This window comes from Mobula birostris, chromosome X (genome assembly GCF_030028105.1).
Source record: "Mobula birostris isolate sMobBir1 chromosome X, sMobBir1.hap1, whole genome shotgun sequence".
Lineage (NCBI taxonomy): Eukaryota > Metazoa > Chordata > Chondrichthyes > Myliobatiformes > Myliobatidae > Mobula > Mobula birostris.
In genome coordinates, this window is record NC_092402.1 from 67485480 (window position 1) to 67503605 (window position 18126).

The window sequence follows — 18126 nt, forward strand, 5'->3', positions numbered from 1 at the left end:
CTGCTCTGCTTCTTGGTAACCATCACTGTATCAATGAAAAGAAGGAAACCACAGAATTGCTTCAATCTAGTAACCAAGCCAACTGGCAGTCTGGGCATAGTGTTCAGCTTTATGTTGTTTTGACTGATGAAAGGCAACATCTTCCTAGGACCTGGATCACACATGCTTCACTTTCAATAACCTTCCTGTACTTATGGAAAGAAAATGAAATAATTCTGCTCTTAATTCAGTTTATTACACTAAGGTCACTACAATTCTTGCTCAGTTTCAGTCTATGTACTGAGGCTTCTGACTGGATAGCTGCCTGGGCTTTGAGTTCTGGAATATCACCCTTAAAGCTCTCTAAATTTTTTTCCTCCTTGTCTGAGAATTTGGTCATTAGGCTTAATACCTCCTTACGTGGCTTAGTGTCAAACTTTGTTTTTGTAATTGCTCCAGGGAAGCATTTTGGGACACTTAGCGACGACCTTGTGAATTCAGTCTCTGAGGTCAACGTTAGAGCAGCCTTCAGGAGGGCAAATCCACAGAAAACATCTGGCCCAGGCGGGATACCTGGTTGAATACTGAAGACCTGTGTTAATCAACTGGCTGAAGTGTTTACAGACATCTTCAACTTCTCACTTCGGCAGTCTGAGGTACCCATCTGTTTCAAGCATGCATTAATCATACTGTTGCTCAAGAAGAATGTGGTAACATGCCTTGATGACTATTGTCCAATAGCACTTACATCTGTTGTGATGAAGTGCTTCAAGAGGTTGGTCATAAATCATGTCAATTCCTGCCAGAAGGGCAACCTGGATCCGCTCCAATTTGCCTACCGTCACAGCAGGTCAGTGGCAGATGCCATTTCATTGGCTCTTCACTCAGCTTTGGAACACCTGGGCAGTAAAGATGCATACATCACAAGGCTCTTCATTGACTACAGCTCAATATTCCACACTATCATCCTCTAGAAACTCATCACAAAGCTCCCTGTACTCCTTTGTACTTTGGTACCTCCGTGATCCTCAATTTCCTCACTTGCAGATCCCACAGTATAGATTGGCAAAAATATCTCCTCCATATTCATCATCAGCACAGGTGAAGCGTAGGGCTGTATGCTTAGCCCCTGCTCTACTCACTTTATACTTATGCTTATGTGACTACAGCTCCAATGCTGTTTTTAAGTTTGCTGATGACACCACTGTTGTTGGGTGAATCAAAAGTGGTGATGAATTGGCATATAGGAAGGAGAATGGAAATCTGGTTGAGTGGTACCACAACAACCTCTCACTCAACTTCAGCAAAACCAAAGAGATGGTTATCAATTACAGGAGGAAGAAGCCAGAGTTCCACGAGCCAGTTCTCATTATGTGAGGAGGGTCAGTAAATTTAAATTCCTTGGCACCGTATGCCTTCTTAACCACACAGTCAACCTGAGCAGCAGCTTTGAGTGTCTTATGGATTTGGATCCCCAAGATCCCCCAAACTTGGTAGGTCAAATATGATGGCAGAATGTAGTATTAATGGTAAGTCTTACCATTAATACTACATTCTGCCATCATATTTGACCTACCAAAATGAACCACCTCACACTTATCTGGGTTGAACTCCATCTGCCACTTTTCAGCCCAGTTTTGCATCCTATCAATGTCCCGCTGTAACCTCTGACAGCCCTCCACACTATCCACAACACCTCCAACCTTAGTGTCATCAGCAAACTTACTAACCCATCTCTCCACTTCTTCATCCAGGTCATTTATAAAAATCACAAAGAGTAGGGGTCCCAGAAAAGATCCCTGAGGCACACTACTGGTTTCCGACCTCCATGCAGAATATGACCCGTCTACAACCACTCTTTGCCTTCTGTGGGCAAGCCAATTCTGGATCCACAAAGTAAGTTCCCTTGGATCCCATGTCTCCTTACTTTCTCAATAAGCTTTGCATGGGGTACCTTATCAAATGCCTTGCTGAAATGCATATACACTACATCCACTGCTCTACCTTCATCAATGTGTTTAGTCACATCCTCAAAAAATTCAAACAGGCTTGTAAGGCACCTGCTTTTGACAAAGCCATGCTGACTATTCCTAATCATATCATGCCTCTCCAAATGTTCATAAATCCTGCCTGTCAGGATCTTCTCAATCAGCTTACCAACCACTGAAGTAAGACTCACTGGTCTATAATTTCCTGGGCTATCTCTACTCCCTTTCTTGAATAAGGGAACAACGTCTGCAACCCTCCAATCCTCCAGAACCTCTCCCGTCCCCATTGAAGATGCAAAGGTCATTGCCAGAGGCTCAGCAATCTCCTCCCTTGCCTCCCACGGTAGCCTGGGGTATATCTCATCCGGTTCTGGTGACTTATCGAACTTGATGCTTTCCAAAATCTCCAGCACATCCTCTTTCTTAATGTCTCCCTGTAATCTTTGACACCCTTCCTAATCAAGAATCTATCAGCCTCCACAGATTCACCATCCTGTGGCTTAAGAAACTCTTCCTAATCTTTGTTCTAAAGGGATGTCCAACTATTCTGAGGCTTTGCCTTCTGATCCTAGACTTTCCCACTATTTGAAACATCCTCTCCACATCTTCACTGCCCTCGTGATGCGTCATCATTTCCCGTTGGTTCCACCATTGAGGTCTATGCTGGATCACTTTATCTGGAACCTCCCCCTTGACCTTACTGCCGTGGGTGACCCTACCAGGACCTAAGTGCCAGGTGGCATCACTCTCAAGAACTCAGGAACTCACAAGCCTCTCCATCACCACAACAAGTTGACAGTCCTCGGAGAGTCTCAAAGTAGCATATGGTTTAAGATGGCGCTGGTGAACTTCAACGACTTCTTGCTGGTGGCCGATGAAACAAGGAAAACAACTAAAAACTTTGTTAATCACTCTTTTTCTGACAAATGATCATTGCAAGTGATAGTCTGTAACTTCCCTTTGGACTTGAAGGCAATTAGATGTGGCAGAACCAAGGCAAGACAGTGGGCCTGTCGCTGAGAGTGAGGAAGACCTGAGGTTCGATCGACTTAAGTGCTGTGCCAAGGGCCGAATTGAGGCAGCGAGGTTCAAGCACCAGAGTGTACCGATTCAACTGAACTCGATATTTGGATGGAGACTTAAGTGCTGTGCCGAATCAGAAAGGTCAGTTACAGGCAGAATTGAGGCAGCGAGATCCAGGCCCTCGAGCGTATTGAAACAATTGTACCTGATCTTTGGTCATCAATTTACGGGCCGGGCCAGACTGAAAAGGTCAGTGTAGGGGCTTGAAGCAAGGGAAGGGCTTGTTCAGATCGCTGCTCCACAAGGTTTACTCGCCTCCGCGCTGAACTATGGGACTCTCTTACGGACTTCAGTTCAGAACACTATTTGCTTGTGGTCTTTTTTTCTCTGCACATTAGGAGATCAATTGTCTTCTTTTTTTATATAGGTTCTTTTATTTTTTCTGGGTTCTTTTTTTTGGGCATGATATGTTTTTTCCTGTCTGCACATTGGGTTATTGGCAGACTTTTTTTTAATATATGGTTTGTTTTGCTTTATTTCACGGCTGCATGTAAGATGATGAATCTCATGGTAGTATAATGTATACATACTTTGATAATAAATGCACTTTGAACTTTGATAACATATATGTACTTTGATAATAAATTTACTTTGAATTTTGAGTTACTCTGCTAAACATGCTGGATAAATGCAATCATTAAATGCTGTCAATTGTTTGTACTTGATATTTTCAGTTCATTCTGTACCAAGGACTTCTTTGCTGGATTACTGTCAGACCAGTATTCTTTGAGCACACTGTGTACATATCTCAATTGAAAGCACATCTGAGTTGGATACCCAAGAGAATCCAACATAACTTGAAGATGATAAAATGTACTGGGCTGCGATGGGGGAATATGTAGTCATGTAAAATGAGAAATATTCTCAGAGTCCCATGCTATTATTCATTTAATTGTGCAATTGAAGTACTTGGGACAAGTGCAGTTTATACACAATCAAGAGATGAACAGCCCTATAAATGCTCAGAGTCAATCTCTCAAATGATCACATGAGTGCCAAAAGCTATGCTGTTATAGTTATCCCTGGACAGCAATCCCATTTGCCACATGTGTGATCCATTCTCAGCTGAACAGAAACAGCTGTAGGGTAAGAGAGAGCCAACATTTTCTATTAAATTAATTGTGCCAAGTCTTGTGACTTGAGCCACATCACCCTCCTCATGTGAACCCTGAATAAAAAATGCTCATTGTTGTTGCCTTGAGGATTTGTCATTGTTCATTTGGAAATTATGGCGCCAGAGTAGCGTAGTGCTTAGCATGGCGCTCTTACAGCTCAGGGTATTCCAGAGTTTGGAGTGTCTTTCTATACGGAGTCTCTGTACGTCCTCTCTGTGGAATGCAATGGTTTTCTCTGGGTCCTCTGCTCCAAAGGCATACTGGGTAAGATAATTGGTCATTGTAAATTGTAAACTGTCCCGCGATTAATCAGGTTTGTCAGGGGTTGCTGGGGTGGCATGGCTCAAAAGGCCGGAAGGGTCTACTCAGTGCTGTATCACCCAATAAATAAATAAATGAATGAATTAACTAATAAATACATAGACAAATAAATAAATAAATAACCACATGTATGTCAATTTCAAAGGTGCTAAAGAAATGGGCAAATGGTTGTCACAAAAGTGCAGCAATCCATTTCTGCGTTACCTACTATTACTTGCAGTTGCTAGGCTATCAGAACATGCAAAGACCTCCAAGTCTCTTCAACCCACACTTTTGGCATAACTTCCTGCTTCCCAGAACTCCTGCACAACAAACTTCCACAAACAGGAGTGCAATAATGACCAGAACATTTGAGATATGTTGATTGATGGATAACCCAGGACACTGGTGAAAACTTGGGTACACTTTTTTTAAAAATAGCAACCCTGGATCTTTTACAACCACCTGAGAGGGTAGGCAAGGTCTCCAATAGTGAAGTACTCCCTCAGTACCACACTGGAATGTAAGGCTAGATTTCTGTTCTTGAGTGTCTAAATTGGGGGTTGAACTCATAGCTTTCTACCAAGAGGCCAGAGTGCTAAGATGCAATGTTGACATGCAGTAGGATCATAGAAATTTATGGCGTAATAGGAAGCCATTCAACCTATCATGTCCAATTAGGTTTTTTCCACTTTCCAGCTCTTGCTCTGTAAGTTCAAGTGTTCATCCAGTGTGATGTTTTACCTAATTTACCCACACACCTTCTTACTCACCTTACTACCTGTCCTGCTATCTTCAGGAATCATGGTAGTGCACTTCACTATCCTTCTGTTCCTCTATATTTCTCAATATCAGAGAGATAGAATTATCATCCTGTTATTCACAGAACTATCATTCCCTACCATGAACAGGATATGTATTTATTATAAGTGGGAAGCAAAATCAGTGACAGATATTTTATCTCCTTGTGTTTGGGTTACTTAATACTTTCCACCTGGAACCTCTTACTGTCTCCAAGGCATCACTTCATAAACTATCTTAACTTTCTGGGAGGCCTAAACAATCTGGAGGTATTGTCTGATGTAATATGGTATTTATGGGGCAGTTTGCCCATTTTGTTACCTCTCCATTTAAAATGAGAAAGCAATATATATATATATACTTGTTGCTACATAAAATCAATATCTTGTTTGGAGGGCATTGGCCACAAACACATCCTCCTAATATTAAATCTTTCTGGTTTATTTACTCTATTTGGTTAAATGATGCTGTGTTCAACAATGATTACATTTCATTCGCTTTCCTGGGTAGCCTGAGGCAGTGAAAGGCATATTATCAGTGGAGCACAATTTTTTTTTTGTATAGAGGACTAATTTAACAACACAGATAATTTCAGAGAGCTGTGCATGCAAAATAGGTCTTTGCTACTGTTATTCTGTAGATTAACTCCTCATAGAGTAAAACTATGGGGTGTCAACACTCATAATGTTAGAAATCTGCCAAGATTAGGCTTGGTGCAGCTTTAGCAACACCTTTCATTTCAACAGAGATCGACAACTGCAAAGAAGAGAGCAACACACATAAAAGTTGCTGGTGAACGCAGCAGTCCTGACAAAAGGTCTCAGCCTGAAACGTCAACTGTACCTCTTCCTAGAGATGCTGCCTGGCCTGCTGCATTCACCAGCAACTTTGATGTGTGTTGCTTGAAATTCTAGCATCTGCAGATTTCCTCGTGTTTGCAAAGGAGAGAGGCAAGTTCCAGATATGCAATTTACAAGTTTTTGAAATGAGTTAATTTAAATGCATTTAATTGTTTCCATATTTTCAGTTTTAAATGTTTTTCATCTTTTTAAAATGTAGTAATATCTTTAATAGATGAATTTTTAAAGCATGATAAAGCTTTAAAAGTCTCATAAAAATATTTTTCAATGTTTGGGAATGCTTAAAAGATTTACACACATTCAAGTTCTTAAAATAGTTCTGACAGTTAGTACATTGGCTTAAATGCCTATCAAAGCATATTGGGGTGGGGGAGGTTGGTGGACTGCCATTTCCAAAATATGAGACCTTACACTGCATTGGACCTCTTTGATGAAGAATCCCTCTTGGGAACTTGCTTCAGGTAAGCACACTTGGGGAAATGGTGAGCACAGGAAGCTCCCACTCACCGAGGTGGGCCAGGTGTTGAGCGCCACTGCACCAAATATATGTAAGCTTTCCTTTCTATCATCTGATTTACTGTGCTACATCTGTAAACATTGATTATTCTAAACACTGGTGCCTCAGCCCCTTACACTCATGGCCAGATTGTGCTCTAAGGCTATCTACAAGTTTGCAGAGGATATCACTGTAGTGGGCCATATCTCAAATAACAATAAATCAAAGTACAGGAAGGATATAGAGAGTTTAGTGACATGGTGTCATGACAACAACATGCCCACAATGTCAACAAAAGAGCTGGTCATTGGCTTCAGAAAGGGGGGCAGTGTACATGCTCCTGTCTACATCAACAGTGTTGAGGTCGAGAGGATTAAGAGTTTCATGTTCCAATGTGTAAACATCACCAATAGTCTGTCCTGGTCCAACCATATAGATATCACGGCCAAGAAAAGTCACCCACGCATCTATTTCCTCAGGAGCCTAAAGAAATTCAGCATGTCCCCTTCAACCCTTACCAATTTTTAACAATGCACCATGGAAAACATTCCATCTGGATGCATAACGGCTTGGTATGGCAACTGCTCTGCACATGGCTGCAAGAATTTGCAGAGAGATGTGGACACAGCTCAGCACATTGCAGGAACCAGCCTCCCCTCTATAAACTCAGTCTGTACTACTCACTGTCTCAGTAAAGCAGCCAGCATAATCAAAGATCTCAAACACCCCAGACATTCTTTAGTCTCCACTCCCCCACCAGGCACACGATACAAAAGCCTGAAAACATGTACCACCAGGCTCACGGGCAGCTTCCACCCCACTGTTATCAGACTCTTGAACTGACCTCTGATACGATAAGATGGGCTCTTTGCCTCATAATCTACCTCGTTATGATCTTGCACTTTATTGTCTGCCTGCACTGCACTCTTTCAGTAGTTTTTACACTTTATTCTGTATTGTTATTGTTTTACCTCATTCTATCTCAATGCACTGTGTAATGATTTGATTTGTAGAAACAGATTGCAGGACAAGATTTTCACTGTATCTTGGTACATGGGACAATAATAAACCAATATCAATCTCATTAACAATGAAAGGGTTTTGCAATTAATTGCAATCTTTAGATCTCTACTGCTGCGCACATTCAAAATAGTTGGCATTAAATATGCAGGCACTTTGACAGGTTGACATCCTTAATGCCAATCAGAGAATTCACTGATACCACTTCAGAGGAAGGCTGAGGACAACGAAGAAGAGCCACTGCCAAAGTTGAAAAGAGTAGAGAAGTGTAATGAGCTTGTGGTTATGTGTTGCCCTACTCACATCTGCAAGGTCAGAGAAGCCCCACGTCCTTGATCTTCTGACAAGAATAGTTAAGGTAGATGATAGATGTGAGTCTAGAATTTCACACACAATGTAATCAAATTCAAAGGCAGAATGAAACACAACAACACAGCCACATAGTGTAGTTAGCATTATTCAGCTGGGACTAATTTCTTGGAAAATAACATTTCAGCTTGACATTGGGAGAACAGAGAAAATGGGTTATTAGTATTTGGTCTGACCTGCTGGCTGATCAGTGTTGCTCTGCCTTCCTGTACATTTACAATCAGGTTTTCAAATATTTTGCCAGAGAGGAACATACCTTTCGGGATTATGTCCAGGGCTGCCTGTGGATCCAGGAGTTGACACTTCAGTGATATTAGATGGAGAGCTACAGGTTACCATTCCTTCACAGTGGTGTTGCCTTGGAATTTCAGTGTTACTAAGTTCTCCAGGAGCACCATATACCAACATTTCTTTTCCCCAGGCTACTGAATCAGCATGGAGTTGGACTTCTACAGAGGAGTGAAAAAAAAACAAGATCTATATATTTTCTCTTTGTAATGCTATTCTGCTTTATCCTCTCTAACCCTGTTTAACTCTAGATTTTCTCCATAACGTCACTATAACCTTTAAGACATTGCCTGTTCTGCTGAACTGTTTGAGATGAGCTAGTGAATCATTTTTCTTTTTCCTCCACCAAGCTGCCCTGAAAATGATGACTCTTCCCAAGAAATAGCTTAGAGCCTTATCAAGGTAACAACTCCTTAAAATTGAGTGCTGTAGTTAAAGCCAATCCATTGCAGTAATATTTTGGAGCAGGGATTCCCAACGTGGAGAATTCCCATACAGTTGCAAAGGGTATGATATATTGGCCTTGGAGGGAATCCATTGTAGATTTTATCTGGATTATAACTGTATTCCAAGGGTTAAATTACAAAACATGATCTCATAAACCAGCTTTATATTCTCTGGAATTTAAAAGGTTATGGAGTGATTTGATTGAAGTTTTCAAAATACAGGGTAATTGGAAAGAAGCAATTTTCAGTAGTTGGGGTGTCTGCAAAAAGGGCAATGTCTAAAATTAAAATTAGGGTTTCAGGAGTGAGGTCAGGAAATAATCCTACATGTATAATGTTGAAGATATATGGAATTCTAGCCTGCAAATGAACAGCTGGTGCTGAGTCAGTGGTTAATTTTAAAATGAATGCAGTAGGCTTTTTCAACACAATGGTATTAAGGGAAATGAAGCACATATATCAAATGGAGTTGAGTCACAGATCCACCCTGTTCTCTGTGAAGAGTACAATTGGCTTGAGGGGCCAAATGGACTCCACCTTCTTCCATGTTCTCAATAATTGTACCCAAAAGAATCACAGCAATTGGGAGCAATCTTTGTGCTGTGGAAATATGACTGTCACTGACAGCATTGCCAGTAATGTTGTCCATGGTATGCACACCATTTGGGAGAAAGCTACTTGATGGAGACACCTAGTGGACAGAATCCACAATCACAGCTTTGCAAAATAAATGGGAATCACTGGCATAGCAAAACACAAACATTGATGAAAAATCAATGAGAAAAGGAAACATGGCTTAGAAATAGGAAATGTGCACCCCCACCCCACTCTGGTCAATATCTTTACTCAGATATAGATACGGTTTGTTAAAATTTAAGTCTATAATCCTTGATTGTGCTTCGGTAAGGTCTTTAAGTAAGAGCGGCTTAAATCAAACCAGGTTTATTTCTCTTGCTTTTTCCATTTATTAAAGCAAGGTAGACTTCAATGGTCAGGGAGAGGAGAATAATGTAATTGTTCCATGGTTTCTGACATCACTTTGTTCTTTTTGTCAATTCCACTATCACATGGGGCGACATGGTGGCATAGTGGTTAGCACAGCACTTTACAGTACAGGCAACTGAGGTTCAATTCCCACCGCTGCCTGAGAGGAACTTGTACGTTCTTCCCATGACCACGTGGGTTTCCTCTGGGTGCTCCAGTTTCCTCCCACAGTCCAAAGACGTACTGGTTGGTCATTGTAAGTTGTCACGTGATTAGGCTAGGATTAAATCAGGAGATAGCTTGGGTGGCGTGGGTGGAAGGATTAGAATGGCCTTTTTCGTGCGGGATCTCAATAAATGCATAAATAAATCAATAAAATACCGCAGCAAGAAGTTACAATGTCCTAAAGCTAAAGACTGAGAACACACAAAGGGAACTGTGACATATAGATAGCATTAAAACTTAGTTTTCCGGGGAGTATTCTGACTTTGTACAAACTCTACTCATACCCTTTGGACTGAGAGAAATGCTAGAGCATGAAACACATAGTAACAAAGAGGAAAATTTCATGAATCCCAATAGTGGAGTTAGGATTAATTAACTGAAGTATTTGGAATTTGGCTTACAAGGTTAGATTAAGGAAAAGCTTCCCTCTTTGGAATGAGATAGCTTGAATTTTAAGATCATAGAAGAGGCTTATAACAGTTAATTGAACGTATAGTTCAGTCTTTGTGAAGTATTTAAGTATTAGCAGACATCATTTAGTAATAAGGACATCTCAAATTGAGTTTTCATCCACACCTGTTCAATATTTTAAAGATTCTTCTCAAATAATCATTGGTTGGGGGACAAATGGGGACAGTAATAGATTAGAAGAGAAATTAACAGGAAGGCCCACTGGCATACAGCACAAATAGACTCAAGAGGCATCTGGGTGTCTTTCTGAAGATAGGAGAATTGAGGAATCTGTTGAGGGCAGTAACTGAGGTGAAAGTACCAAGACAAAACATTCTTGTTGGCTCCAACTAGCCTTTCTCTTGTTCCAAGATTGATTTACCTTGCGATGCAGGCTAAATGAATGCTCTCTTGTTACTTAAGTTTGTGACCCTCAATTATATTTTCACCCTGCCAGTCAATTGCAATGAAAATAGGTCACAAACATTCCAGTGTGCATAAACAATCTTCGGCATTAGTTATGAGAAATTTCTGGCTGACTTCAGAGTCTGTTTGTTAGTCAGGGGTTTTTGAGACCTGAAAAAAAATTCCACCTCTAATCATACAATGACCTGAGACAATAAGGAAAAGGGCACAATTTATACTGAGCTTCACTTACCAGGCAGTTGCTGTGAGGGTGTGGCTTCTGGGCTTTGAGGACCTTCATCGGTTGGTCTTACAGCTCGATCACAAGCACTTAGGTCCCTGGAGAAAACCTGGGATACACACGAGCTCACTGATGACACAGAAGCAGGCCCTTGTGGACTCTGAGCACATGGTCCCAGCACAGAGGATGACATGAGTGGACTGTCTGGATAAACTTCACAGCTTCTGTTGGCACAGTGCTGCTCTTGGTAATGGTCATATGGATAATGTTGCTGGTAATGTTGCTGGTAATCTGGGCTGTACTTCAGCTCTGGGTACCTGCCATAAGGAGCATGTGATTCAGAAGAACTTTCCATGCTTCTCTGAAGCTGCCCATGAGGAACTGGTGAAATCGGTGTGGAGTAGGCATGAGCCATTGACATATTTGCATGGGCATGGTTATAACCGAATGAGGTGTATCCATGTCCTCTTGGGTACTGACTGTATGAATGTGCAGGCATCAGCAGGGGAACTGGTTGAGGTGCCTGTCCATTTCTAATAGGGTGGTTTAGCAGATGTGACTTTGGATGATCGTGCTGCCACATATCTAGGTCAGGAGGACAAGGGTGCTGGTACAATGAGTCGTGGTCTAACTTAATAGCATTAAACGCTGCTGCAGATCTCTCCACCTCTTCCTCTGACATTTTTAAAGAGCAGTTACGACAGCCACAATTGTGAGACATAATTTCTGGAGGATCACGCTCAAGAAACTGTACAGTTTGTCCATCCAGAATCCCCTCTAACTGGTGGTAATCAATTATCCGGTTCCTATTTGCCTTAATGTCATGGTCTCTTTGGGCATCATCCCCATGTCTCATTCGATGGACTAGACCAGGAGGCATTCTCTCTGAGCAGGTATACTGATGAAACATAGGCGAGTAGACCTGGAGAACATCATTGCGTGGCCGTTGGTAATTCATCCTCTCCAACATTGCTGCCTGGTGCTGAATGGGGTCTATCCCTTTCATATGATCATAAGAATTGTGCAGTCTGCTCTCCACCCCAACGTCACTCACTGGGCCCATGTTTCTCTCAAACATGGGTCGTCTTCTTTCTAGTGTCCCATCAGACCTGTAGTAGACATCAGCTCGTATTCCTGCAGGACTATGGCCATAACCAGGTATTCTGTGCTCTGGTGAGTGATGGCTAACCTTGACATTATAAGGATGGGCATTGTGATGCATGTTTCTCGGCAAAGTGGCAAACCTATTCATCTCACATGCGTCTTCATCATCCAGTATGTCTGTTTCCCTTTCATTGGAGCTAGATCGGCCATGGGAGCAGCTCTGTGACGCAATCCCTTGTTGGGACATCACACTTTGCCCATTCTTCACTGCGCCCACACCAAACCCACTGAGCAAACGATCTAGCTGCTCCTTCTCTACTTGTGATGGAACTTGCTTTGTGCTAACGCTGTGGTCCTCTGTCTTAACCGAAGCAGTGGAATGGCCAGAATCTGTGCTGACAGACAAGGTGTGGCCACAGTGAACAGACGTGACACTTAACGGACTACCATTGGCTGTGCCAATGCTCGGACTCCTCTTCTTAACTTTGGCGTACAAGCTTCCATCTAGTGGTCCTCGTGTGTGAGGTACTTCTTACAAAAAGAAAGCCTCAGAGTTAGATGTGTGGCAGCATTTATAATCCAAATGTACAAATACTACATATATACATTTTTTAAAATGCCGTGTTGTTACAATCATTTGCGTGCTCCCCAAAATGGGTAGTGAATGGGGGAGGGAATTTGGAGGATTCTGACCGAGCTTTGAGAGGATCACCTTGCTCCATTCCTCACAGTTTTCTAAACTCAATCTTTTCAAACTCAGGAAAATAATTTAAGTTTATTTGATTTCCAAACTTTGAATATGAAAATACAAATTTCAATAAAAATGCAATGATTTCCTCAAATGAGTTATGTAGCCATCAACACTTATGGCACAGAAGGAAGTTATTCAGTCTATTGCATCTTTGTCAAATAAAAAGCAGCTACCAGCCTGATGCCAGTTGCCAACTCGCTTTATTACAGCAAATAATGTGCTCATTCAGGTACTTTTCAAACACGGCAAGAGTTTCTGCTTCCATCACCTTTTGGGATAGTGCATTCCAGACTCTTCTACACTTTAGGTGATAACAATTCCCTCATCTCCCTCTAATTCTTCCACATATCACTCTAAATCCATTCCTCCCTCCCACACCCCTACCCCCACCATCATCCTCTCTGATGAGAGAAATGGGTTCTGTCTACTTACCCTGTCAAAGTACATATACCTCAATTAAATATCTCCTCAGTTTCCTTTGTTTCCATTAAAAGAACCTCTAGCCTCTCATAACTATAATTCTCTGGCCCTGACAACATCTTCATAAATTTCCTCTGCACCCACTCTCGTACAATGGCATCCTTTTTGTAATGTGACTAAAATTGCACACACTGCTCCAGCTGTGGTATAACTGGTATTTTGTAAACTATAAGCATGCCCTCCCTGCTCCTATGGTCTGTGTCTCAGCCAATAAAGACCAGCATGCTATATGCTATCTTGTCTATCTGCACTATTACCTGCAAAGATCTGTGGACATGCACTGCAAGATCCCTAGGTACCTCTAAACCTCTAAGTTGCCACCAATTATTCTATTTCAGATCATAAATCTGGACCAGGCTTCATGAATATCATAATCTAGGGGAGGATAGTCATCAAGATATTACTAAGGGTCTGGAAAATGGTGGTGCTGGGGTTCCCATTCTGATCCTGTGAAACTGAGAAATTCATTCTGACATTTGGCACTTGTTACAAGATTCCACCTTGAGGGGCAGTTACCTGTGGGTAGGGCCAAAGGGCTATTAACAGCCATTAAGAAGTATCCAAGCATGAAGTAAAAGAGGAGGGATTAAAGGCTAATTAACTAAAGTACCACTCTGAGATGTATCAACTGCTTCAGTATCAAATACCACCAGCACTTTGTTAGCCTGCATTAGCAATTTTCCAGTTAAGCTCAGTAAGATATTCCCATACATTCTTCCATCCCCTGTGGTCACAAGCACATTTCCTGTTTTGACAGCAAAAGCGAAATGTTGGACCTTACTTTAAAATACTACAGTTGTCAAGCAAACATAGATCAAACCTCAGTTTTTACAACACCATTTATAAGGACATTGCAAAATACCAGTGAAATATTTTTGAATGTGTGCAGTTCGGCTGGCATACCCACGACATTATCACTGGTAATGTATGGATATGCCAACCAAACTCTGCACAAAAGCCAATGGAATAATGACTGGAACACTAATTTTAGTGACCTCTGAGGGATAAGTATTGACCTCAGAATTGAAAGGAAATAAATCCTTGATCTTTTTCGAAATTGCACTACTGGATCTTTATATCAACCTGACAGGGCTGATGGAACCTTGAGCTAACATTTCATCCAAACAGGGGCATTGATGGGATCGGCTTTTGGAGGATGCACGGGTGTGCCCTTAATGCTAAAGGACAAAAGTGCTCAGGCAATAGGGGCCCTTTTCCCAACGTCTGCATCCAAATCATAGCATTTCCACAACACTATCCTGCTCAGTACCACACTAAGTGTCAGCCTGCATTCCGGTACTTAAGTCTCTGGAGCAGGACTTGAACCTACCTTCAAGAGAATGCTGCCCATTGAACCATGACTTAAGCAAATTTAAGGACTGGACTGCAATTATTAAGTGTGTAGATGTCAACTGTAACACTCACAACACACTGGAGGAACTCAGCAGGTCAGGCAGCATCCGTGGAAAAGATCGGTCGACATTTCAAGCCGGAACCCTTCGTCAGGACTGTAGGGGGAAGGGGCAGAGGCCCTATAAAGAAGGTGGGGGGAGGGTGGGAAGGAGAAGGCTGGTAGGTTCCAGGTGAAAAACCAGTAAGGGGAAAGATAAAGGGGTGGGGGAGGGGAGGCAGGGACGGGATAGGCAGGGAAGGTGAAGAAGGAATAGGGGAAAGCACAATGGGTAGTAGAAGGAGGCGGAACCAAGAGGGAGGTGGTAGGCAGCTGGGGGAGGGGGCAGAGTGACATAGGGATAGGGGAAGGGAGGGAGAGGGAATTACCAGAAGTTGGAGAATTCTAAGTTCATACCAAGGGTCTGGAGACTACCTAGACAGTATATGAGGTGTTGCTCCTCCAACCTGATGTCAACTGTAACTTCTGAATGTGATTCTTGGCTGCTGTTATATTCAGTCCTTGTTAACACAGATGTGTAGGCACCAAGAATGTAGATATATTTCCTTTTAATCAGTGGTTTGACTCAGAATGAAACTACTGCTGGGAAGAAGGAAAATGTTTGCTTGAAGTGGTCTGTAATAACATCATCGAGGACCTGGCTGGTGCTGTGGGTTGGACATACTCCTTTCCCTCGAATTTGAATCCAGCTCAAACCAACATGATCAAAAGTCTCTGTGTCTGGATAGCTCAATCGGCCTATAGTTAGCACAGGTTCTTTGGTTAAAAAAAAAAAGAACCTGTTGCCTATCTCGCACAGACAGGTGGCTGGATATGCGAGCCATTACACTACATCCTGGAAGTCAGGGTGCTATTCTGAATCAGTGCGAGTTTTGTGTGAAAGAAACTGATGGTGCTTGATACATCCAAAAATAAGAAGCGGACACACCTCAAATAGATGAGGACAAAAGAACCAAGTTCTTCCGTAGTTGAAATAATAGACATTTATAGCACAGGAGGAGGTAATTTTGCTCAGATGTTTGTGCTACACTGAAATGGACGTTAGGTCAATCTCACTACCCAGTTTTTGGTCTGTGGCTTTGCTGGTCACAGCTCCTTGTGCTCATTCAGATTTTTAAAATGGGTTTATGTCTCCATTTCCTTTCAGACACCCACCACTCATTGAGTGAAAAAGCTTTTTCTCATCATCCATCTTATCAATCCAGGAATCGCCTTAAATCTATGCATTCTAGCTACCGAGCTCTTTGCTGAGGGAAATAATTGCTTACCCTGTCAAGACCTTTCCATTTTATGCACCTCAATCAAATCTTTCTTCAAGTCTCATTTGTACAAAAAAAATGACATCAGCTGGACAAAATTTCCTCAGAACTATAATTCTCTAGCCTTGGCATCATACTGGTAAATCTCCACGACCTCCTCCCTATGTGCCATGACATCCTTCATTTAACATGGTGACCAGAACTGTACACAATACCCTAATTGTGGAATTCAGACAGAGAAAACGTCAAAGGCAGGTTGTCTTCTATAGTTTTAATATGTCTTCTTTGCCCTGTATTCTGTGTCTCACCAATGATGTAAATGTGGTAGGTGAATATGAACAATCTTTTAATGCTGTGCAGTCTGCTTGTGAATCCACTTTACCAGGCTTTGAGGTAAAGGGGCTGATTTGCACTTGATTTTATATGCCTGTTCAAAATGGTAAAGACCTGATGTGGTTTTCAGTACTATGGCTGTGATGGTGTTACGGTAACCAAGTCTGCTTCTTGGATAAACTCCTTCGAGCAACTACTCACAGGTCCAATTGCAGAGGTCAGCACCAATTGGGAGAAATAGAAATCACACGCATGTGAAATTTGAAATCTGAAAACTTTTGGAAAGACATGAGAGGCTCATCAATCCAAATCCAAAGAGTGGTAACAATGAAGGCCTGAAGTTTGTTGACCTTGGATTTTAATCTACCAGCTTCCTGGCCACTGAGCTCTGGAATTCCCTCTCTAAACTCATCCTTCTTAAAGAAATTCCTTAAAGCTGACCTCTGCAATCAAGCTTCCTACTATCTATGCATGTTCCACACAGACAGCACTGGAGATCTGGATTCAACCTGGGTCAATGAGCACTGTGAGGCAGCAGCTCTATTAGCCATACATCTGTATTTTGTCCTCCCATCTAAATCACAAGAACAAATTTTAAGTAGTTACGAGCTCAGCATTGATCCCTGTAACATTCTACTAGTAACCAACCCAGCAACCTGATGAAGAACCATTTCTACAACGGTCCTTTAACCAGTCCTGTCTTTAACACAACTTGCGTCAAATGTTGAACAGCTACTGTAATGTTACTTTGAAGTGGTTGAGCTGGGAGGTTGTGTCTGGGATAACAAAACACACTGCGGTGCCTCCTTCACATTTGTAGAGCCAGCAATGTATTTGAGATCTGTTTTTTTTGACCGCAGTCACACATCAGTAAACTTTTAATCTTGCATTTGTGCATCAAGTCTTTTCAGCTCCCACGTTTTGTACAGAAATAGTGTGAAGCTTTGTGTAAAGTCATTCTATTGTGACAATCACGAGATCTTTGTTTGAGACTTCCTATGATCTCTGTTCAGCTTCCCAAGCGATATTAGAGTTCAAGGGCTCTGGGGCTTGGAGACTAAGGGATGTCGGTGGGTCCAAAGGATTGACCTTCTTTCAGACTGTCATGGATCTTTGGAATTCTGTACCCCAGAGGACACTGGAGGCCAAACCATTGATACATTAAAGGTCTGTTGGTCTTTGGGAGAGTAAAGGGTTATAGGAAACAGGCAGAAAAGTAGAGCTAACGTATTGAATGGCAAAGCAGGATTGAGGGGGCACTTTTCTTCTATTTCATATCACCTTATGTTGTTGAAGACCTCTTGGTTGGATAAAGAAGTCTGCTTCAATTCGATAGAATTCATAGGAAGGCTTGTCCATCAAGTCCTTGCCAGCTCTTTGCAACAGCAATCCAGCTCATCCTTTGCCCTCTCACCATAGAGGAGGATGAGAGGAGACATGATAGAGATGTACAAGATAATAAGAGGAATAGATAGAGTTGATAGCCAGCACCTCTTCCCCAGGGCACCACTGCTCAATACAAGAGGACATGGCTTTAAGGTAAGGGGTGGGAAGTTCAAGGGGGATATTAGAGGAAGGTTTTTTACTCAGAGTGGTTGGTGTGTAGAATGCACTGCCTGAGTCAGTGGTGGAGGCAGATACACTAGTGAAGTTTAAGAGACTACTAGACAGGTATATGGAGGAATTTAAGGTGGGGGCTTATATGGGAGGCAGGGTTTGAGGGTCGGCACAATATTGT

At 42.0% G+C, this 18126-nt stretch overlaps 1 protein-coding gene across 6 annotated transcripts in view; it reads right to left on the reverse strand.

Annotated features, from left to right (window-relative positions):
* LOC140191925 (tensin-2-like) overlaps positions 1-18126 on the reverse strand; it is a 262781-nt gene that overhangs the window by 29047 nt on the left and 215608 nt on the right. For 5 of the 6 annotated variants that reach the window (XR_011883961.1, XM_072249806.1, XM_072249808.1 and 2 more), the window contains 2 exons: positions 11063-12685; positions 8268-8460 (listed from right to left, as the gene is read on the reverse strand). Coding sequence is in view for 5 of the 6 variants with exons in the window: in XM_072249806.1 (XP_072105907.1) it covers positions 8268-8460; positions 11063-12685 (1816 nt within the window). In the remaining variant the exon portion in view is untranslated. The remainder of the gene's footprint in view (positions 1-8267; positions 8461-11062; positions 12686-18126) is intronic. The other variant, XM_072249804.1, reaches the window with a different exon arrangement.